The sequence below is a fragment of the Choristoneura fumiferana genome, chromosome 10 (assembly GCF_025370935.1).
Source record: "Choristoneura fumiferana chromosome 10, NRCan_CFum_1, whole genome shotgun sequence".
Lineage (NCBI taxonomy): Eukaryota > Metazoa > Arthropoda > Insecta > Lepidoptera > Tortricidae > Choristoneura > Choristoneura fumiferana.
This window is the reverse complement of record NC_133481.1, coordinates 17,371,531-17,392,610: the sequence shown is the minus strand read 5'-3', so window position 1 is coordinate 17,392,610 and position 21,080 is coordinate 17,371,531. Positions and strand designations below refer to the sequence as shown.

Below are 21,080 nucleotides of genomic sequence, written 5' to 3'. Positions count from 1 at the left end.
TATAAGTAAAGCCACTGCGAGCCTCTGCATTCCACAGCATTCTGCATTTGTTGAGGGACGACGGAAAGAGGCCTGAGTATGCCACTTTGGTGCCGTCGACGTTGCGGCGGTCTTTGGTTTAGGTTAGGTTAGGTTAGACCTTTGTCGATACTTTTGCCGCATCCCACGTCCAGGGCAACGCGCTCTTAGCTGGAGCAGCTGCCGAGCAGGCTCAGGTAAGCAAGTGTCGCAAATATTCTGGTTTGACTGACTACCATGAAATTGCGGCGCTTGCTTTTGAAACGATGGGGCCGTGGTCAACGGACATCAAAAAGTATTAAAAGATTTGTCTAGGAGGTTATTTCTGGCCTTGGGGGTCTAGAGCTGGCCGTTATCTAAAGAATTGGGATAGCCTTCGATCAACAATTACGTACGTATTTTTGATCGAAGGGGATAGCCATACAAAGGGGTAATGCGGCCTGCATTTTGGGGTCCATGCCAGAAGGCCTACTCCGAAACTCGAAACTGGAAGTTCGTATCGTGCCGTCCCTCTCGCTCTCGTATTAAATAGTGTAAGTGTCAGAGGGACCGCACGACACGAACTTCGAGTTTCGGGTTTCGTAGTAGCCCTGCAGTGACGTCTCTCGACGACGTGTTTGCCTTATAACTTCTAAATAGGAAGGATGTTTTATTTGACAGTGGGATTTCTTATTGTACGTATTCTTTATTTTTTTTAATATTATTTACGATCAGTCGGGGGACTATCAGCGGACGAGTTGCGTGATCGATGGCGTGTAGAGTTGGCTCCCCAGCGGGAGACCGCTCTATCTGTAGCTGAATATTCATATTAGCTGATCCAGTTCTAGGATTCTGCGCCTCTTAAGACGTCTTATCTGGTCAGGCTCAGTGAGTTAAACCCGCCAGCTGGTTAGAGTGACGTATCCTTTAATAATAAATTAACATTAATAATTAAAATAATAGTGTAGATTCTTTATTTGGAAATGACAATGATGATGATGATGATGTACTGGGATAAGCTTATATTTAACTTGCTCTGTTTATTGGTATTGGGTCAAATTTTGCAAGTTCATTCTGCCCCTCTTTTAACTTTTAAGTTTTTATACCAAATATATACAGTCAACAAAATTTTCCTGTGTGACGTCTCGGCTATGTATATTATGATACCTACATTTTTACGTCTTACACGTTTGACACGCTAATGTGTTATTTTTGTGTCCAATTTTTTTATAATCTAAGTAACGGGCTTATTATAATCATATTTTTTACCCAGAGCACTATTCTATTGCATAAATTGTGACATTGCATCCTATATAAGTCGGACAATATTTTCCGATCTCCGATTCCGATATTTAGGGTCCCGTAGCCAAAATGGCAAAAACGAAACCCTTATCGCCATGTCTGTCTGTCTGTCTGTATGTCTGTCCGTCCGCGGCTTTGCTCAGTGACTATCAATGCTAGAAAGCTGTAATTTTGCATGAATATATATATATAAATATATATATATATATATATATATATATAAACTATGGCCACAAAATGCTACAATTAAAAAATTCAAAAACAGTTTTTTTAGAGTATCTCTCATAGACGTAAAGTGGGAGCGATTTTTTTTTCCTAATCCTAGCTTGTAGTGTGGGGTATCGTTGGATAGGTCTTTTAAAACCAGGGAGTTGCTACAACGATTTTTGGATTCAGTGATTTGTTTGCTAAATATTCAACTTTAAAGAGCAAATTTTCATTAAATTGAGTATCCCCCCCCCCCTAAAATCTAAACCAGTGTGTGGAAAAATTTGAAAAAATTCAGGATGGTAGTAAGTATATCAAACTTACAAGGAAAACTGTAACGGTTTTCTTGAGAATTATCAGTAGTTTAAGAGTAAATAGCAGCCTAAGGTATAAAATATACCTAAACTTGGAAAATTCCGTACAAAATACGAAATCCTTAGAAAAATATTACTTAATTTTTTCGTAATGGCTACGGAACCCTATTTCGGGCGTGTCCGACATTCTCTTGGCCGGTTATTCATATCTCGATCGCCCTTTGTATGCTAACCCAGTTGTTTGTCCCAGACACGCAACAACAGACAGTTATTAAGTGTTTTATTTATGAATGGCATATTAAAAATATCTACAATGTAATTACTGCATTGATTGAAAATAATTAATAAAACATCAGATAAGTTGATCATTTGTTTATTTACGCGTTGGTCCAAAGGCCTATCTTAACAAGAACATATGTACAGAAACAGCTCGACTTATATTAACATTTCTTAAACATATAAAGTATTTATAGCCAGAAATACCACTATGTGATCTCGTCATTGAAAATAGTGATTTTATTAAGCATTTAGTGTAAGGGAAACTTCAAAGGGAAACAACGAAACAACAAAACTTAAACTTTTTAGTGATAAAGAAAGTAAAGAAAAATAAACTATTGAATTCTATACGATGAACATTTATCAACGTGCTGTCAATTTAATATTGCCTTGCATACATTGAAGATTACATTTAATCCACGTGAACAGGAGGATAATCTCTAATAATATTATTATAATCAACAAGATCATTTTTTTAAAATTTGCAGAACAAAAGTACGGTCTCAGACTCAGTTACGTGAGTAAAATCGAACCTTGCATTTAAAGTCTGTTTGCACAATACTTTTGTTTCTCTAATCTAACTGTATTCCCAGTTTACCTTACGTCAACTAAATGCATGCACAAGCTAAATTGCTTATGAAGAAAAATGCAAAGTGACAAAATAAAATAGTCACTAAAATACATTGGAACAAAGAACCTCCTCCTTTTTGAAGTCGGTTAAAAATATGACTAGTCGCTAAACAGATATTTAAATTAGTAATACATGATAGTATTCTAATTTATTTTATCTGCAATTATTTTTTTTTCAACATTTGACACATAAAGAAAATTTTAATTATCACAACCGCTGTCATTAATTTGTATACTTAAACATGAAATCAAACCAATATAATGTAAATATATATCCTAAATCCGTGTATTGAAAATACAATAATACCTAGTGAATACTGTTTTACTAAAGTTGAAAGACTACTCCATTTAGTTCGTAACATTAAAAATTTACAACACTGACTAGCAAAAATAAAGGGTTATTTTGTTAAGCAACTTTCATACAAAATGGGCCATTAATTTTGTTTGCCAATGTATTATCGCGAGCTTCGCTAAGGAACAAGACTAACTTCTAACCTACTGCTACATTTAACACATAATATTTACAAAAAGCATAAAATCCTATACATTTCCACTACGGGACTAAATCTAGGCAAGAAGGTTAACCGTGGAAAAATATTTCAAAACATACTTCACTGGGTAACTGGCTACATAACTAGACAACAATTTAACGCTGCCAACTCTGTTAATTGCCTAATATAACTTAAAGGCGACATTAAGATTGGTTTTTGGAGTATTTTTTTGTATTTTTTATTTTAACTCCAAATTTTGTTACTTTTCCGGTCATCCCGTAAAATCCATATCAAAAATACAAACTGAAAAATAAATTAATAAATAAACCAGAAAAAGAACCAGCGCTGTGAATCGAACCCAGGTCCACAGCATTCCGTGCTGCGTGCTATACCGCTACACCACCACTGGACAGGAGTACAGACACAAATTTCTCCTATGCACCACATATCTCAGCTTGTTTGTTTCCTGTTTTGTTTTGTTTGTTTTTTAATATTTTGTTTGTTTCGTTAAAGGCGACAGTTTTTTTTAGTCGCCTCAAGAAGAACGTATCAAAATTTATTACTTTTTTTAAATAATATAAACAAAATAAATTATATTTCTTTCATGTAATAATTTTCGGTGAAAGTAATGACTAGACAAACTTTTTGACCGTATTACAGATTTGGCTTAGGTTTACTTTATAACAATATTGAAAAATTTACTTAAGTTATGACTTTTAAGAATTTTATTGTCATTAGCTTTAACCTATGTCCTCAATTTAGGGCGTTGGGCCTTACGAGGTTAAAACGTTCTGATCTCAATTCCAATTCTCTACTTGGGCCTTGGGCCTTTATCAATCCGGCATACAGATTTGGCGTGCTTAAAGTGAAAATTGCTTCACAGGAGCCGGCACAAAAAAACTGAAACTAGGGTAGAATTTACAATGTTCTCTGTGACACCATACCATAGTTCTTATAGAGTGACTAGCTTTATCCCGCGGGAATTTCGAAGAATTACTTCTTAAAATATCTAACGGGTGTGGCCTGTAATACGAGCAAAAAATTAAAACATAGATCGCCCTCGTCAAACTGAACAACGTTAGTTCAGCGACTATAATAATGGAGTCTGTAAATTTTCCTTTTTTCATACAAATTAAATACTACTATCAATATACGCCATCCTAGAACACAACTGACGTCGCCTGTCACGCTACAAACATCAAGCATTTCGCTTCTTCGAATAAACTTAAAAATGTATTAAAAACTAATTATTTTACTTATTAAAAGTCGCTGAAGTAATGTTGTTCAGTTTGACGAGTATGATCTATGTTTTAATTATTTGCTCATATTCTAGCCACACCCGTATAATTTACAAGCAATGTCGTCACTACTTTGAAAAAATCTCGTATCTAAAATCAACATGTCAACAAAATTGAACCTTGACATAATGTGCATAAAGTTCACTTGGAAAAATTATCTATTTTGAGTTAAGAGTTTTTTTTAAAGTAGTGACGATGTGTCTTCCAAATTTCAAGACGTCCTGTGGAGGCTGTGCATGTCACTCACGTTACTCTTTTGTGTTCCAGTGGCCGCAATGACCAGATTAACTAAAGAAGCGGCAAGTTGGCCGTTGCGGCCAAGTTTGTGACGTTCACATGGTTTCTTTTAGTTTCCACATATTTAACTTTCTTTTGCTAAATATGTGTGAATTAAACACGGATTAGTTATGGACATTGAAAAAACTTCATAAATTAAGGACCTTTACGCTGTTTTGCTTCTAATAATGAATTCTCTTTAGTCTTGATTATCTTTTAAACCGTAAGAGTTAGGCTACTAGTGTCTTAGAGAATTTAACTTCATTTGACCTGTAGATTGTCCCCTTAAAGTTAACGGATATAAAAAATAACACGGTGTAGACGTGGAAATGTCGATATTGTTTTCTTTTGACGAAGCCTAATTTAAGACCGGCTATTGCTTACCTTGTAATTTTCTCACTGTGTAGGTACCTTTTTCACAGAGATCATCATAAACTAACTATCGTCAACTACAGAGTGGCGTGCTTAGAAAATTGACTATTCTTATACATACTCTCGCCCACTCATTTAATTTCATGCCGGTTCGAGTGAAACACAGCTACTCGTACGCTAAACTTTTTCTTCCGGCATTTGTAATGGCACACTGACTTCTTCGATCTTCTTGTTAGCTGCTGCAGCAGCTGTCGCTAGGGCCTGCCTGTGTCTCTTCTTAGTTCGTTCTTTGTGGATGAATATCCTGAGATAGTGGCAAGGGAAGACCACGCATTCGCCGGCTGGCTCCTCGCCGTCTATGTAGACACCCCGAACCAGAATGGAGTTGGAGCAGTTCAATAGTATCAGAAGCGTTAGGCTGACGATGTGGGTGGTCCAGTTGCTGATCTTCGGCACATCTGTAGAATAAAGTGTACAGATATAATGCATTAAGCTATAGTCTCCTATTTTATGTTATACGCGACGTCTGACGTCAGCGTCAAGGTATCGATCCCCGTCTGAACACAAACCACAGCGTTTGCGGTTAGGTATAATGCGTCCGGAATCTGGCCATTACGTATATTACGACATGACGCTGTAATGGTTTGAAACAACTAGAGACGCGACGCAAAGCGTTTGAATTCCACCTACGACGTCAAGACGCCAGCGTCGATGCGTGATTTCTGTGTATTGTGACGCAGCATATGACGTGACGTTGTAAGCGGCCGAAGGCGTTTATAGCAGACCATAGCCTATACTACGGTCATTACAAACATGCGAACTGAGTCATAAATTATGCTGCCCTAGTGTTGTGTGTAGTATGACACTAGGGCAGTCCCATAAGGCCTGTGAGTGCGAGCAAGAGGTACCAGGCAGGTTTGCAGGTGGTAGGACCTTGTGCAAGGTCCGCCCGGATTGCTACCACCATCTTGCTCGTTAATCCTGCCGTGAAGCAGCAGTGCTTGCACTGTTGTGTTTCGGCGTGGAGAGTAAGACAGCCGGTGAAATTACTGGCACTTGAGGTATCCCATCTTAGGCCTCTAGGTTGGCAAACGCATCTGCAATCCCCCTGGTGTTGCAGGTGTCTATGGGCGGTGGTGATCTCTTACCATCAGGAGACCCACTTGCTCGTTTGCCATCCAATCGAATAAAAAAAAAAAAAAAAACCTTTAAAATGATTTATGATTCAGTCCGCGCTTTTGTGATGGTCGTAGTATAATGGGTTTCCATCGTGTTTTATAGGAAATGTTTGTATTAATATCGTGTTCTCTCAAATAGCTTCAGTACCCATCGTACAGTCGTTAGGACATTTGACACTAAATAGTAAAGTTCTATATTACGACCAGATGGCCTAGTGGTTAAGAACCTGACTACGAAGCTTGAGGTACCGGGTTCGATTCCCGTGTCGGGCAGATATTTGTATGAAAAAAAAACATGTTTTGAAAACTCACAATTTGGCGCTTAAAATCCGCCATTTTGATTTTTTAAGAATTTCATGTACCCAGTGTCACTCGCGTCATTAAGACGAATCCAATGACGTACCATTTATGAAAATCGGTTGAGCCGTTGAGTAGTTACGAGAGGACATAGGAATAGACATACATAATAATAATAATATAATATGGATCCTTGGTCTGAAATAAATTTATTATTATTATTATTATACAAACATACATACATACGCGTCAAACACATAACCCTCCTTCTTCGCAGTCGGGTAAAAATACGAATGTTTGTTCTCGGATCTTGGGTGTTTAATATGTATTTAAGTATGTATCTATCTATAAAATTATATTTATCCGTTGCTTAAGTACCCATAACACAAGCTTTGCTAAGCTTACTTTGGGACTAGGTCAATTGGTGTGAATTGTCCCGTGATATTTATTATTATTATTATTATTTATGAATGGATATGATAATGACACTCATTTAATACAATAACTAATTATCACGCTGGCTGCGGAGAAGAAACGTTTCTCTGAACTCCGTTCCTTGTATAGCATGGGGGACAACAAAATAGAGAAATGTGATTGTAACTAACTTAAAAACTGAATAGCCTAATACCTACTAAAATAAATCTAAAAAAACCTCCCGTGGCGTGGTGCCCAAAAGGCTGGCAGCATTCTCTCGTTGAATGACGACGGCGATTTGCTGAAAGAGATAGCTGCCAGCCCTCTGGTCTCCGGTAGTCCGATCTCCGAGGCGCTTTTGCACTTGTATACTATATTTATTTTACTAATATATCTTTTGTGTGTTTTTGTTGTGTTGTTTTTATTGTCGTGTCTTACCAGGGAACAGATAGATGTCCAGTAGTCCCCATAGCCCTCGCCAGACGTTGACAGTGGCCAAGAAGGACAGGAGATGGTACACATCGGCCAGAAGCAATCGGAACGCTCCGTGCAGCCGCGCCGCCGCCCAGCGCACCGGCGCCTGCAGCGCGAATGTCGCGATCACCAAACCATAGCCTACTACCTGTTGGACAAAGATAATATGAGGCAAACGACTAACCCCCTTATTCATAAAACTTAACAAGCCTATGTTAACTAACAAATGCTTTGCCCCTTTCTAACAAATACAAATGTCGAAGTGACAGATAAGGACAAACGAATTTTAGCGGCATTTTAAGTAAAATAGGTTTGATTGTCGTTTATGAATAAGGGGGTAAACGTCCGAGTGCTCGACACGACACGCTAATGCCCAATAGACGACACCCTGCTGTATTCTTCGACATCCTAATATTTTTAAAAGTCGCTGAACTAATGTTCAGTTTGATGAGTATGATCTATCTTTTAATTATTTGATCATAATATAGGCCATACCCGTTATAAGTTTTGGGAATTTTCATGGCAATTCAGCAGTGCCGGATTATGCTGTTTATATGGTGCCCCCCAAGACGTGATGCCAAGAAGCAATGAGGGCTATCGTTTTTTGTCTCACTAGATGGCGCACTGTTGCGTGAGGTTTTTAAGTATGGTTTTGAAAGTCTGTTATTACGGGCGTGAAAACAAAGTTTAGATTAAAATCATATTTAATACACCTTAAAACCGTACCATAAAAATATCGAGCATGCCACAGTGTTGCATAGTCCCCGTTTTGTTCGGAAAAAAGGAGGACAAAGGTTTCCGAAAGACAAAACTGTCTCAAAACACAGACATTCATTGCCCCGTAACGCATAATTGCCATAATTAATTTCAGATATTGCAAAATATTCACAAAATTATTCTAATTACAAATAAACCCGCGTAGCTCACCCAAAAACTATGAGATTTGACATTTCGGAGACCTCACGCTACACTAGCGCCTCTAGTGGCGAATTCATACGCGATAGCCCTCATTTGCCTATAGGCTAATAAAAAAAATGTTTTTATTCTCAGACAACTATCTTGGCCCATAGCATAATCCGGCACTGCAATTCAGTAAATTTCTGAAATTTCAATTCGATTTCTGGATCTAATGGGAGTGAAAAAAAAAGTAACGTTATAGGGTTTTATACCGGGTGTGGCCTGTAATATGAGCAAATAATTAAAACATAGATCAAAATGGTCAAAATGAACAACATTAGTTCAGCGACTTTGTAGCGTGACGGGCGACGTCAGTTGTGTTCTAGGATGGCGTACATTGAATCAGTATTTAATTTGTATGTAAAAAGGAAAATTTAAAGACTCCATTATTTTTAAAAGTCGCTGAACTAATGATGTTTAAATTGAAAATACAAACTGAAATAAAGATGCACAGAAAAAACAGAAAAATAAGACCACTGATGGTCAACGGTACCGACACGAATTTCCCCTATGCACCTCATATCTCAGCTTGTTTGTTTCTTACTTAGTCACTTAAGCAGTGACGCTAGCGACATCTATGCCGTAGCCCTCATCGAGAAACTTTTTTTTTTTTTTTTAAAAGTAAAAATTTGGAATTGAAATAAAAAATACAAAAAGATTCCAAAAAACCAATCTTAATGATGTTTAGTTTGACGAGTACGTACGATCTATGTTTTAATTATTTGCTAGTATTACAGGCCACACCCGGCATGACGTTACACTCGTGGCTCGTTAATACCGTAAACGAATGGTTATAAACATACTTTAACGCTTACGAAATCTTATGCCCTTTCTTTATGCGATTCTGCGGTGAATAGCTCATAAACATAAACTTACGACTTTTTATGGCGGATAAAGATTCACGATTTTGATTATATTATGTGTTTTAGTACGGTTAAAGATAAGCAACCTTAAGTAATTATTTTCCTACAAAAACTGTGAAAGTGCGAGAAAACTGTAAAATTAAATCACCTGTTTCCTAATGGAAGTCAGTTTTATTACTGTGGCTGCAATAAAATAATAATTTATTAAATGTATGCGGAAGCTACAATAAATTACTTAGATATGCTTTTAAAAAAATCTCACGTAGGATTCAGGGTAATTTTCCACCGGCGAGGCGAGACGAGACGAGGCGAGACGATAATTGAAATTTGTATGGCGGCGCTCGCGGCGGCTCGACGATGCATTCTCGCGCATACAAATTTCAATTATCGTCTCGTCTCGCCTCGCCGGTGGAAAATCACCATTAGGGAGGGACTTGAGCCAAATCTCACCACGCCTCAACAAGGGGACGGCAGAAAAATTGCCAAAATCGCTTCATTTATTTAATCGATCCTCCATGCCATGCCCGGCTGTCTGCGTTTCCAACAAAGATGTACGAGGATGTGTCGCGAGGAATATTTTTTTAAAAACAATATTTGTGTGTGTTCTTACAGTGTGGAGGTGGAGGAACTGCATGAACACGCATGTTTCATGCTGAGTCGGCGCCTTTTTTTCCCATAGCATATGGTATCCACTAAAGCACATGTTTTAAGATTTTTGTTTTATTAATATAATTATGCAGTTTACGTTTTATTATTAAAGTCCATTTAAATACGAGTTTTCTTCGAAAAAACAGTATTTAACAATGAAACTTTGAGCAAAGGCAGTGGCCACTAAAAGTACCTACCTACCAGAGATAAGAATATTCAAAAATATTTTACCAATCTGAATCACTATGTACATAACGTAGGTAACTAAATCACGTTTTACGACTTGGACTTATTTTTAACTTTTACAACGCGTGTATATGCGCGTTATGTTCTGTTTTCATAAGTTAAAAGTAAATATAATAAAGGATGTAATGATGGACGTGAAGACGCGTTCAACGTCACGCAAGATGGGTAGGTACCTAAACATTTATTATCTACGCAGACATTGCGCGTTTGTGGTAAAGTACCTACCTAAGTAGTTACCTAGCTTATTAGGAAAGGTACAAAAATAGCAATATATATATTTTTTTGTTTTTAATGTCTTTTTGTGTTTTTTATTGTAAGTATAATTGGAATTTTACAGCGCATTGGTTTTACTGTAATGCTGTATTTTTTTATTGGCAAATAAATAAATAAATATAATAATATTTTGAGACACAGAAAATCAATTTTTCTCGCACAGTTGTTGCCAAAAAGGCTGGAATTTTATGTCAAAAATTTTACAAAAATGAGGCACTGATTGTATACATATATGTAATTCAAGAGATCTGAACACGATCTCAGGGCCAATTGTGTAACGTTTCTGACACTCACGGTCACAATAAAATTACATAGTTTTGTATGCGAAAACTGTCATTCAACACAACACAACAACACACAACAACAACTGACAACTGACAACTGTTGTCTTGATAATATAAAGACGAGGGTCTTTATATTATCAAAATGTCAAATGAAATGGTCCCCATGCAGACTAAGTATTATTACTTATTTTCTCAGAAATAAAATGTGTTGGATAATGTAGTCTCGTGTATGTGTCTCTTGGAGAACAGATTGCTCCCGACAGCCTGAGCGGCTGGTGCCATTCTATGTAAATGTATTTATAAGTTCTAAAATAAAATATAATTAATTGAAGATTGATGATACTATTTATTTCATAACAGTTTAAAGTCACGCGCGTTGATCCCCAGTACCTAAGCTCTTACCAAGTTACAGTCCCCACAGTAGGTACCTAGCTCGATTCACAAGAGATGGCACGAACGGAATGAATGAGCGAATGAAAGTATCTGTGAGTTACCTATTTGAATACACTTTACACAAATGTGATAATGTCATGCATTTGACATTTTCCTACCAAAATGTCTAAGCGACATTACTTTTAATCAATCCACTCGTGCCAGCTCTTGTGAATCGATTAGAGAGAGAGAGAGAGAGAGAGAATTCAATAAGTATAGTATTAGGCTGGTATATCGTACCAGTATCACTGAGATTAACCTAAAGGTTTTACTTAAACATGATTGTGAATGATCCATTACTACTGAAGTTGTAGGGTTGATCCTGCGACTCCCAAATCATCCTGTATTTCAAACATAAAATGCTTTTGCAGTGCAGGGGCAATTTCTGGTACGGGGAATTATACTATCTATGGGCTTATGTATGTTGTGCTTGTTCTTGTATTTAGTCTCGCAGCTGTACGTTTAATCTTTATGGTTCAGATTAGTTAGCAAACAGCTGACTCTATTAAATATAGATTGTTTGCTGAGTAACGGAAATACACTGTTTACTGTTTATTTACTTTAAACTGACATGTTATATACTTTTATGTGTGCACACGAAAATTTTGTTGCGAAGGGAACTGGCTGTAAAGAGATAACCGGTTCTCTATTTTTTCCGCCAAAATATTTTTCTCAAATGGTATATTTTCCAACTTACATATGGACGAATGATTTTTTTTTGAAACCGCAAGTACTCGTACTATTTAGCCAACTGAACCGTGATCCACCGTGGAACCTTTTCGTAGAAAAAGTCATAGTGACATCGCATTGCTTGACAAGGGAATTCATTACGTCACGTACTGTGAGAACGTTCTACGAGATGAGTAATTTGGATAAAATATTTTCAGCGAAAAGCTAGGATCCCTCAATAACCTAATCAAGTAAGAAACGTTGAAACCAAATGGCGTACCTGATTTTAATAAAACTTAGTTGATAATGAACCATCTCATATCTCAATTAAACTCGCCTTGGATTAAAGAAAATAGAATCAAAATTGGTCCATTCGTTAGGGAGCTATGCCACAGAGAAACACATACATTGTGATCAAGCTTGTAATACCCCTTTTTTGGGTCGGGTTAAAGTGCTACCACGCCGCCGCGTGTGGTTATAACCGGACCGCTAGAATTCCACAGACTGGCCAAATAAAGTTATCGTTAATAGTACTTAAGTAAATGATATGTGAGGAATATTTTACGACATAGTTTGAGTTATGATAAACGATACTCGAAGGCATACATAATGAGGGCTACGATAATAGATATGTTATAAAATGTCTAAGTTCTTCAACACGCAATACCACCTACTCGTACCTAATTTGGGTCCATTATACGTCATGTGCATTTTTTTCCCTTTCACAAATAAATCGCACTCCCAGATCAACAGTCAAGTGGGCCAACCCAAAAAATAATGTACCATTTTAATTAATACGTTCCTGAAGTTAAATTAAGTTTCAATTAATATGATACTCTATTTTGACTTGAGTCGCTGTTGATTTAAGAGTGTGCAATGTTTTCTTTCTTTCTTATTTTCTTACATAGGCGAGGAAACTGAATCACGTATAAGGATGGAACCTTTACATAGTCAATTTATCTATGTTTCTTTGGGAGATGTATGGAATGTCAATATGACATCAGTAGCACAAAGGTTCCACTGGTACGCGATTCTGTTTCTTTGACTGTACCCACAGCCGAAGCTGTTTTAAACTGGGCCAAGACGGTTGTAATTTTTACCTTAATTTAGAAATTAATGATGCTCTTAATGAGCAGTAAAAAAGGACAAGAGCGAATCTGACTCAAGTATCGCGATAACTTTACCGGTATTCAAAGTACCGTATAATTTTGTATAAACTTCAAAATATACGCTATAAACAGCGTATTTACGCTGCATCTGCGTATAAAATGTAAATTTAAATTACTTATTATTTTTATTATTTATTGTTGTAGCTGCAATAGAAATACAATTTATGCATAATTTTCAACTGCTATCTATCACAGCTAGTGTACAGTCTCGTCCAGAGCAGCCATGTAACGGAAAATAAACTGCTCCAAGAATAGGGATTGACAGCCCTAGTGCAGTCCGTAAGGTACACAGACAATGCAAGTAATTAAGAAACGATAGGCCAACCTTGGGAACATCCGCCGCTTCCTTGTTTACTGTCGCAAAGTGCACTTGGCGTTATACACTTCTTAATATGCAATTTTTTTTAGCAGTTCAAAATTAGAAATTATTATTTCAATAACTGATTAAAGTATAGTATAGTAGTTGTAAGTAAGTATTGGCTGGGTGCTAAGTACTAGGTAGGGGTAATGAAATCTATCGCAGCGCTAATAGTGGCCAAAAGTAGAATAATGTAGGTTCTGTCATCTGTCATAGGTATACTCATATGAATCTATCATTAACAAAGCAATTTAAGACTCTACAAGTAATGAAAAAGTGAAAAGTTTACGGACAATAATAGTTATTTATGTGGCTGGTGCATAATGAGAGGCATTAAAGTACGAGTGTGGTTTTATGAAACGAGCCGAAGGCGAGTTTCATAATAAGATCACACGAGTGTTTTAATGCCTAATTATGTATAGCCGCATACATAACTTTATCTACATGCATATCATAAGTTTTCTATAATATGTTCAGATATGGCCTGTATTTTGACTTTGACTTTCACTTTGACTTTGACTTTGACTTTGACTTTGACTTTGACTTGACTTTGACTTTGACTGAATAATAATTATTATCTACATGCATGTCATAAGTTTTCTACAATATGTACAGATATGCATTGTTAAAAAAAGTATTACCGATACTTTAATGTAAACATTAAGATGCACTGTACTTTAATGTGAACATTAAGATGCACCCGCAGATACCAGGTTTCTTAATAAAGGCCATTTGATAGTCGTTTCTGAACATATAATAGGGAAGTTATGATATGCATGTACTTAGATAAATGTTTCTTTTTCTTTCATTCAATCTACGGACGCCTAAAATACGTTGAATTAAAGTCATCTTAAGACTTAAGTCATGAGATCAGTCATATCTAAAAATACGGAGGCACAATTATCCAATTCATGAGTCCGCTACCTCAAGGGGTAATGCGGTAAACGGTCATGTTTACTAATAAATGCGGTATTTCTGTCCAGCCCACGTGGCAATTTGCTCAATGTCGCGGTATTGAACGTGAAACTTGCATCCTGGTTGACTGCTTCTTAGAACCAGAGGTCATATTGTCTAACGCACTCGGCATGACGATCATTTTCACCACTTCTTTCTAACGAAAATACACACTGAAACATGGATGCACAGAAAAAACCCAGAAAAAGAGTAGCGCTGGGAGTCGAGCCCAGGTCCTCAGCATTCCATGCTGCGTGCTATACCCCTACACCACCACTGGACAGGAGTCTAGACACAATTTTCTCCCATGCATCACACATTTCAGCCTGCTTTTTTATCGAGAGACGTCAACACTTCTTTGCAACTAACCGCTCACCCGGACAAGAGATGTCGCTATCAAGCAATCAAATTAAGTTTGGATTTAGGTCTTTTTGTTTTTTTCGTTGGATTTCATGGGATGACCGTAAAAGTAACGAATTTGGAGTTGAAATAAAAAATACAAAAAGACTCCAAAAACCAATCATAATCCACTTCTTTCTGTCATATAGTATAAGATAAGGATGAGGATAAAAATAAATGGTGAATGCGATCGCGAGTGTCAGAGGGCCTACTCCGAAATTCGAAAATCGAAGTTCGTATCGTACCGTTCCTCTCACACTTGTAAATAGTATAAGTGACAGAGGGACTGAACGACACGAACTTCGATACGCTTTAGTAATTTGCGTTCATATTCACTAAGTCTTATTCCTTCGTCTTACACCGTGTGAGACGAAAGTAGTGAAAATAGTAGTGAACGTACCAAGACACAGATTAACGCATTCAATTCACTGCCACCGACGCACATATGCGTTTTCGGAACTTCTCTCAGTGCCGCTGTCATAATTATTCATACATTTTGAACGCACATGTGCGTCGGTGGCACCAGTGGAAGTTAGGTGGCAGTAAATGCGTTAAAAACTAGCAACACAGAAATTGTTTTAGTTATAAAATTAGATTTATATTTAGGTACACATAATACTATAGTACCTACAGATAATAAATGAGGATGAGCTCTGGTTGAGTTCGAAATGCCTCATTGTAGTGTGGTGTGGTCAGTGTGCTGATTGTTGTGTTTGTGTGATTTGTGTGTGTTCTTACAGTGTTGTGGTGCATATGAGCACAAATTTGTTATATCTTAAGGTCGCGAGTGAGCAAAGTAAAGTCAACGTACGAGTGCTTGTCACTATCCAAATAGTCGCCATCTTTAATTTTATGTCACTAGCAATATATGAGACAGCTGGGTGTCATCTATTGGGCGTTAGCGTGTCGAGCACTCGGACGTATACCTTATTTGTTTTTATAGATCATTCCGCAGATAGTTTATAAAATTAGTTACGATTTACGAACACAGATCGCGCTAGTCAGCGCTGGGGGGCGCAAGACGAGCGAAAGGAAGCACCAATTGCGGCGCATAAGTGGTCACTGACTCAATGGCACGGATCGCTGCGCCTGACCCATATGCGGAAAGGATCGTCTTTTTAACCTGAGTACAGCTCGTAATAGCGTAAAGTGAGTCGCTTAACTTTAAGCTCAGATAAATCCACACTAACCATTTGGGATATAATTGAAAAAAATAACCTAACCATAAAAATTACATTTTTAATACAATTTTTTTTATACCAAAATCTAAAAAAAATACAGAATTGGATCTACCCCAGTTTGAAGTAAAGCGACTCAAGTAATCTTAAAAGCATCTCTTATATTATATTATATTATTTACCTCTAATTCGCACATGCATTTCGAAAAACTCAGAGACGCGATCCTGAGTTTGAACACAGAGGTCACTAGACAACCACGAGTACCACGGCATTTTCGTCTACAAAGTGAACGGCACATCGTTTGTTGAAGCTAACCGACAATTGACAGAATTTAATAGGTAACCGGTACAAGACTTCGATATCAGCAATAAAACTAGTGGAGTTTTATACCACCAGCATCACCATTTATGGGCGGAAGCTGGGAGCGCCTGGTTCGGACAGTGAAAACAGCACTCATGGTAACCCTGAACGGGAGAGTCCCTAGAGAGGAGCTGCTTCACACCATTCACTTAGAAACTGAAGCACTGGTTACCACGAGAACTCTGACGTATAGTCTTGACGTATAACTTGATTCCTAGGACATCGATAAATAATGTTATAGAAAAACAAAAATGATTTACTATGATAAGGTTTCATGGTGGCCCAGGAATCAAATTGGTTGACTGTGCGTTACCCAATAGTGAAGGATGGAGTGGACTTACCACGGAAGTCCAGCAGGAGCGGACGGCGTCGTCGGGGAACAGGAAGATGTCCAGCAGGGCCCAGGAGCCGCGCCACACGAAGACCACGAGGGAACCCACCACCGCCACCGAGAACACGCAGTCGAGGACGTACAGCGCCGTCTCGCGGGTGCTCTGAGAAACAATGAACTCTTTTAATAAATAATAAATATCAATGGACAATTGACACCAATTGACCTATCTAGTCCGAAACTAGCCCAAGCTGCAAGAATCACTTTAAAGAACAGAAAATCCTAACTCTAGCATCAATTTATATTCTGGAAGTGGGCATTTTTGTAAAAAATAATATGTCGCTATTCCCGCAATACACTCGCCCGTAGAATCTACGCCATAAAAATAGACTACGCTAGAGCCACTCCTGCTCCTAAGTTAAAAATGTTTCGTGCTGGTCCCTTCGCCATGTCAATTAAAATATTCAACAAGATATCCAAAGAAATACAAGAGGAGACCAATATGAAAAGATTTAAACGCCGCCTAAAGGATTTTTTAATTGAGAAATCTTATTATAACCAGACAAGAGATGTCGCTACTAAGCAATCAAATTATGATTGGAAAAAAATCCAATCCAATCCAGTCCAGTCCAGCGGTTATAGCACGCAGCACGGATTGCCGAGAAACTGGGTTCGATTCCCAGCGTTGTTCTATTTTTCTGGTTTTTCGGTACATCCATCTCAGTTTGTATTTTCGATATTCGTATTATTCATTCAAATATCTGCTCCAGCCGGGGATCAAACCCGGGACCTCAAGCTTTGAAGTCAGGTTCTCTAACCAGTTGGCTATCCGATCGTACGGTATCCGGTTTTGACTTTCAATATCGCAACGTCTTATCATCCAAAATTCCTCAGTGCCTTTAAGACAATGAGGGCTATCGCGTATGAATTCGCCACTAGAGGCGCTAGTGTAGCGTGAGGTCTCCGAAATGTCAAATCTCATAGTTTTTGGGTAAGCTACGCGGGTTTATTTATAATTAGAGTAATTTTGTGAATATTTTGCAATATCTGAAATTAATTATGGCAAATATGCGTTCCGGGGCAATGAATGTCGGTGTTTCGAGACAGTTTTGTCTTTCAGAAACCTTTGTCCTCCCTTTTTTCCGAACAAAACGGGGACTATGCAACACTGCGGCATGCTCGATATTTTTATGGTACGGTTTTAAGGTGTATTAAATATGATTTTAATCTAAACTTTGTTTTCACACCCGTAATAACAGACTTTGAAAGCCATACTTAAAAACTTCACGCAACAGTGCGCCATCTAGTGAGACAAAAAACGATAGCCCTCATTGTCTTCAACCAGTGTGTGTTGAGAGAGGGAAATAGAGAGAGACAGAGAGAGAGAGAGAGAGAGAGAGAGAGAGAGAGAGAGAGGAAACATTTATTTACACATCGATACACAGAAAAATACATTAGCAGGAAATATTATGTAAAAAAAACATCAAATTGTATAAATTGGGCCTTATTTTGCATAATGTTGCAGCAAGCCACAACGCAGTTTTTAAAAAAGGTTTCGTTTCGTTTTCGCTAAAATTTCCGGTTAACCTTAGCGGTCCCTCGACACCGAAAACGATTAGATAAAAACAATATTACTAGGTACTAGTATATAAAACTTAAAGGGCCAATCCATACCTTCATCCATACTAATTTTTATGTCACATTCAAATAATTGCGAACAATGACGCTAATCATTCTAATCCTTGATATAACATACAACATACAGCGTAAATTTTTATACAAACACAGAGCGAAGCGATAATGCAATAAATTTGAATGTTTATAAGTAAATACATTGCCAGATCGTAATTGATTTAGAACTTTTTTCGGGCAACAATGTGTCGCGTATAATTTTCGGTTTACAAAATGGTACGGTACGAGCGTTAATTTGAGACCCATTTCGTCAAAAAATCCTTTGAATTGTAATACAAAATGACAGATATTCGATCTTGACTCGGTCCCAAATTAACGATCGTGACCGCGGTAGTATGCAGTGTTAGGTAAATAGTGGATACCTTTCAACTACCGGCAGACAGGATTTTGGATTTCGGGGATCTTACTGAATAATAAAAATAATAATAATTTACTCAATAAAACTCAGTTTGTAGTACGGGAGTGCACCGATAGATTGTGATTACCGCGGTTGTCTAAGACAATCACAATTCTAAGTTTACACACCGTTAGTGAGTTTAATTAGGGAGCAGCGCCATCTATCGGTGCACTCCCGTACTACAAACTGAGTTTTATTGAGTAAATTATTATTATTTTTATTATTCAGTAAGATCCCGGAAATCCAAAATCCTGTCTGCCGGTAGTTGAAAGGTATCCACTATTTACCTAACACTGCATACTACCGCGGTCACGATCGTTAATTTGGGACCGAGTCAAGATCGAATATCTGTCATTTTGTATTACAATTCAAAGGATTTTTTGACGAAATGGGTCTCAAATTAACGCTCGTGACCGTACCATTTTGTAAACCGAAAATTATACGCGACACATTGTTGCCCGAAAAAAGTTCTAAATCAATTACGATCTGGCAATGTATTTACTTATAAACATTCAAATTTATTGCATTATCGCTTCATAGCACTAAACACAACATCTGGTTACTATTTGTGTTTGTATAAAAATTTACGCTGTATGTTGTATGTTATATCAAGGATTAGAATGATTGGCGTCATTGTTCGCAATTATGTGGATGTGACTTAAAAATAATTAATTGAATTCTTAACAGATATTTAATTTTGATTCTTAGTAAATAAATACAAAGATTCATAATGAAGATTTTAGAAAAAGGTCATTTTTTTCAAAATGTTCTGTGGTCCGTCTATTCCTATTCTAGCAACAGCAACTGCTATTTTTATTCACATTTTACTAGGATAATTTTATTTTGAAAGCATGTGAAAGTTATTAGTATATCCAGAAATTCAAACGTAATTTCAATTATTAATTTTACAGTCATGTCTACAATAGCGCGAACAATGACGCTACTGCGTCCGATCCCTAGTTATAACTGTCTTCATGTAATAAAGAGATTTATGAAGTAAAAGAAACCTCCCTACTGTAACAACCTTTAACTAGTGCTACGCTATGCCAACGAGCTACGCGGCTACGCCGTAGACGCGCTACGACCTTCACAGGCTGTTCACCTCGATCTATTGGCTTAGCGCAGTGCTTCTCAACCAGTGGTCCGATCTTCAGTAGACCGCAAGAGCTAAAATAAGATCAGCTAAAGATTATACTAAGATGCAAGCTAAAATCTCATTGATGCAAACTGAATTCTCTGCTTAGAAAATTATGTATTGTTTTAAACTTTCGTGATTTATCACGCTAATACTCATTGCCTTGAAGTTTGAACCACATTAGAGTGGCAGTGGTCATGAGTAGAGCAATGTGTTGTAGTAATGTAATGTGGTTGAAACGCTGAGGTAACGAATTATAGGTGCTAACAAATTAGGTACCAATATTTTTACAGCTGATAGTATTCGTCTCTAGGAGTAGACAAGTTTAAAATATTTAAAAGTTTATTTTACTTTTTGGAAATAATTATAGAATCAACTTTTCTGCGTAAAAACATCCTTTAATGAGATAATTAATAGTCATTGATTAAAACTTCTTTGACTAAGTATATCTTATTAAATATATTAAATATAATGACCCGGATAACTCACGTCTTAAATTGAGTTTAGCTCGACATGTTTCGAGCTAATCCGTAGCCCTTCGTCTTCGGAGCAACGCGACTCAGCGGCTGCTGCAACACGCGCACTGCGCGCCGCCGCTCTGCTCGCGCGACTACCCGACGAAACTGACACCGGCAAACAACTACCCGCGTTTTCATCATCATTACAACTATCAAATGTAGGGTAGCACACAACAAGCAAGCAAGTATATCTTGTCTGTCACGAGTGGCCAATGAGGGCTATCGCGTATGGATTCGCCACTAGAGGCGCTAGTGTAGCGTGAGGTCTCCGAAATGTCAAATCTCATAGTTTTTGGGTGAGCTAGGCGGGTTTATTTATAATTAGAATAATTTTGTGAATATTTTGCAATATCTGAAATTAATTATGGCAAATATGCGTTCCGGGGCAATAAATGTCTGTGTTTTGAGACAGTTTTGTCTTTCGGAAACTTTTGTCCTCCCTTTTTTCCGAACAAAACGGGGACTATGCAACACTGTGGCATGCTCGATATTTTTATGGTACGGTTTTAAGGTGTATTAAATATGATTTTAATCTAAACTTTGTCTTCACGACCGTAATAACAGACTTTGAAAGCCACACTTAAAAACCTCACGCAACAGTGCGCCATCTAGTGAGAAAAAAAACGATAGCCCTCATTCACTTGGATAAATAAATGACAAAGTCATAATAATGCTTACTAATAGTTTTCC

The 21,080-nt window shown here is 37.4% G+C and overlaps 1 protein-coding gene across 5 annotated transcripts in view; it reads right to left on the bottom strand.

Moving 5' to 3' along the window:
* Positions 1-2,177: 2,177 nt before the first annotated feature.
* Positions 2,178-21,080, bottom strand: part of fusl (transmembrane protein fuseless) — a 55,268-nt gene continuing 36,365 nt past the window's right edge. For all 5 annotated transcript variants that reach the window (XM_074093719.1, XM_074093723.1, XM_074093721.1 and 2 more), the window contains 3 exons: positions 16,659-16,811; positions 7,491-7,674; positions 2,178-5,621 (listed from right to left, as the gene is read on the bottom strand). In XM_074093719.1, the coding sequence (XP_073949820.1) occupies positions 5,341-5,621; positions 7,491-7,674; positions 16,659-16,811 (618 nt within the window). In that variant the 3' untranslated portion in view covers positions 2,178-5,340. The remainder of the gene's footprint in view (positions 5,622-7,490; positions 7,675-16,658; positions 16,812-21,080) is intronic.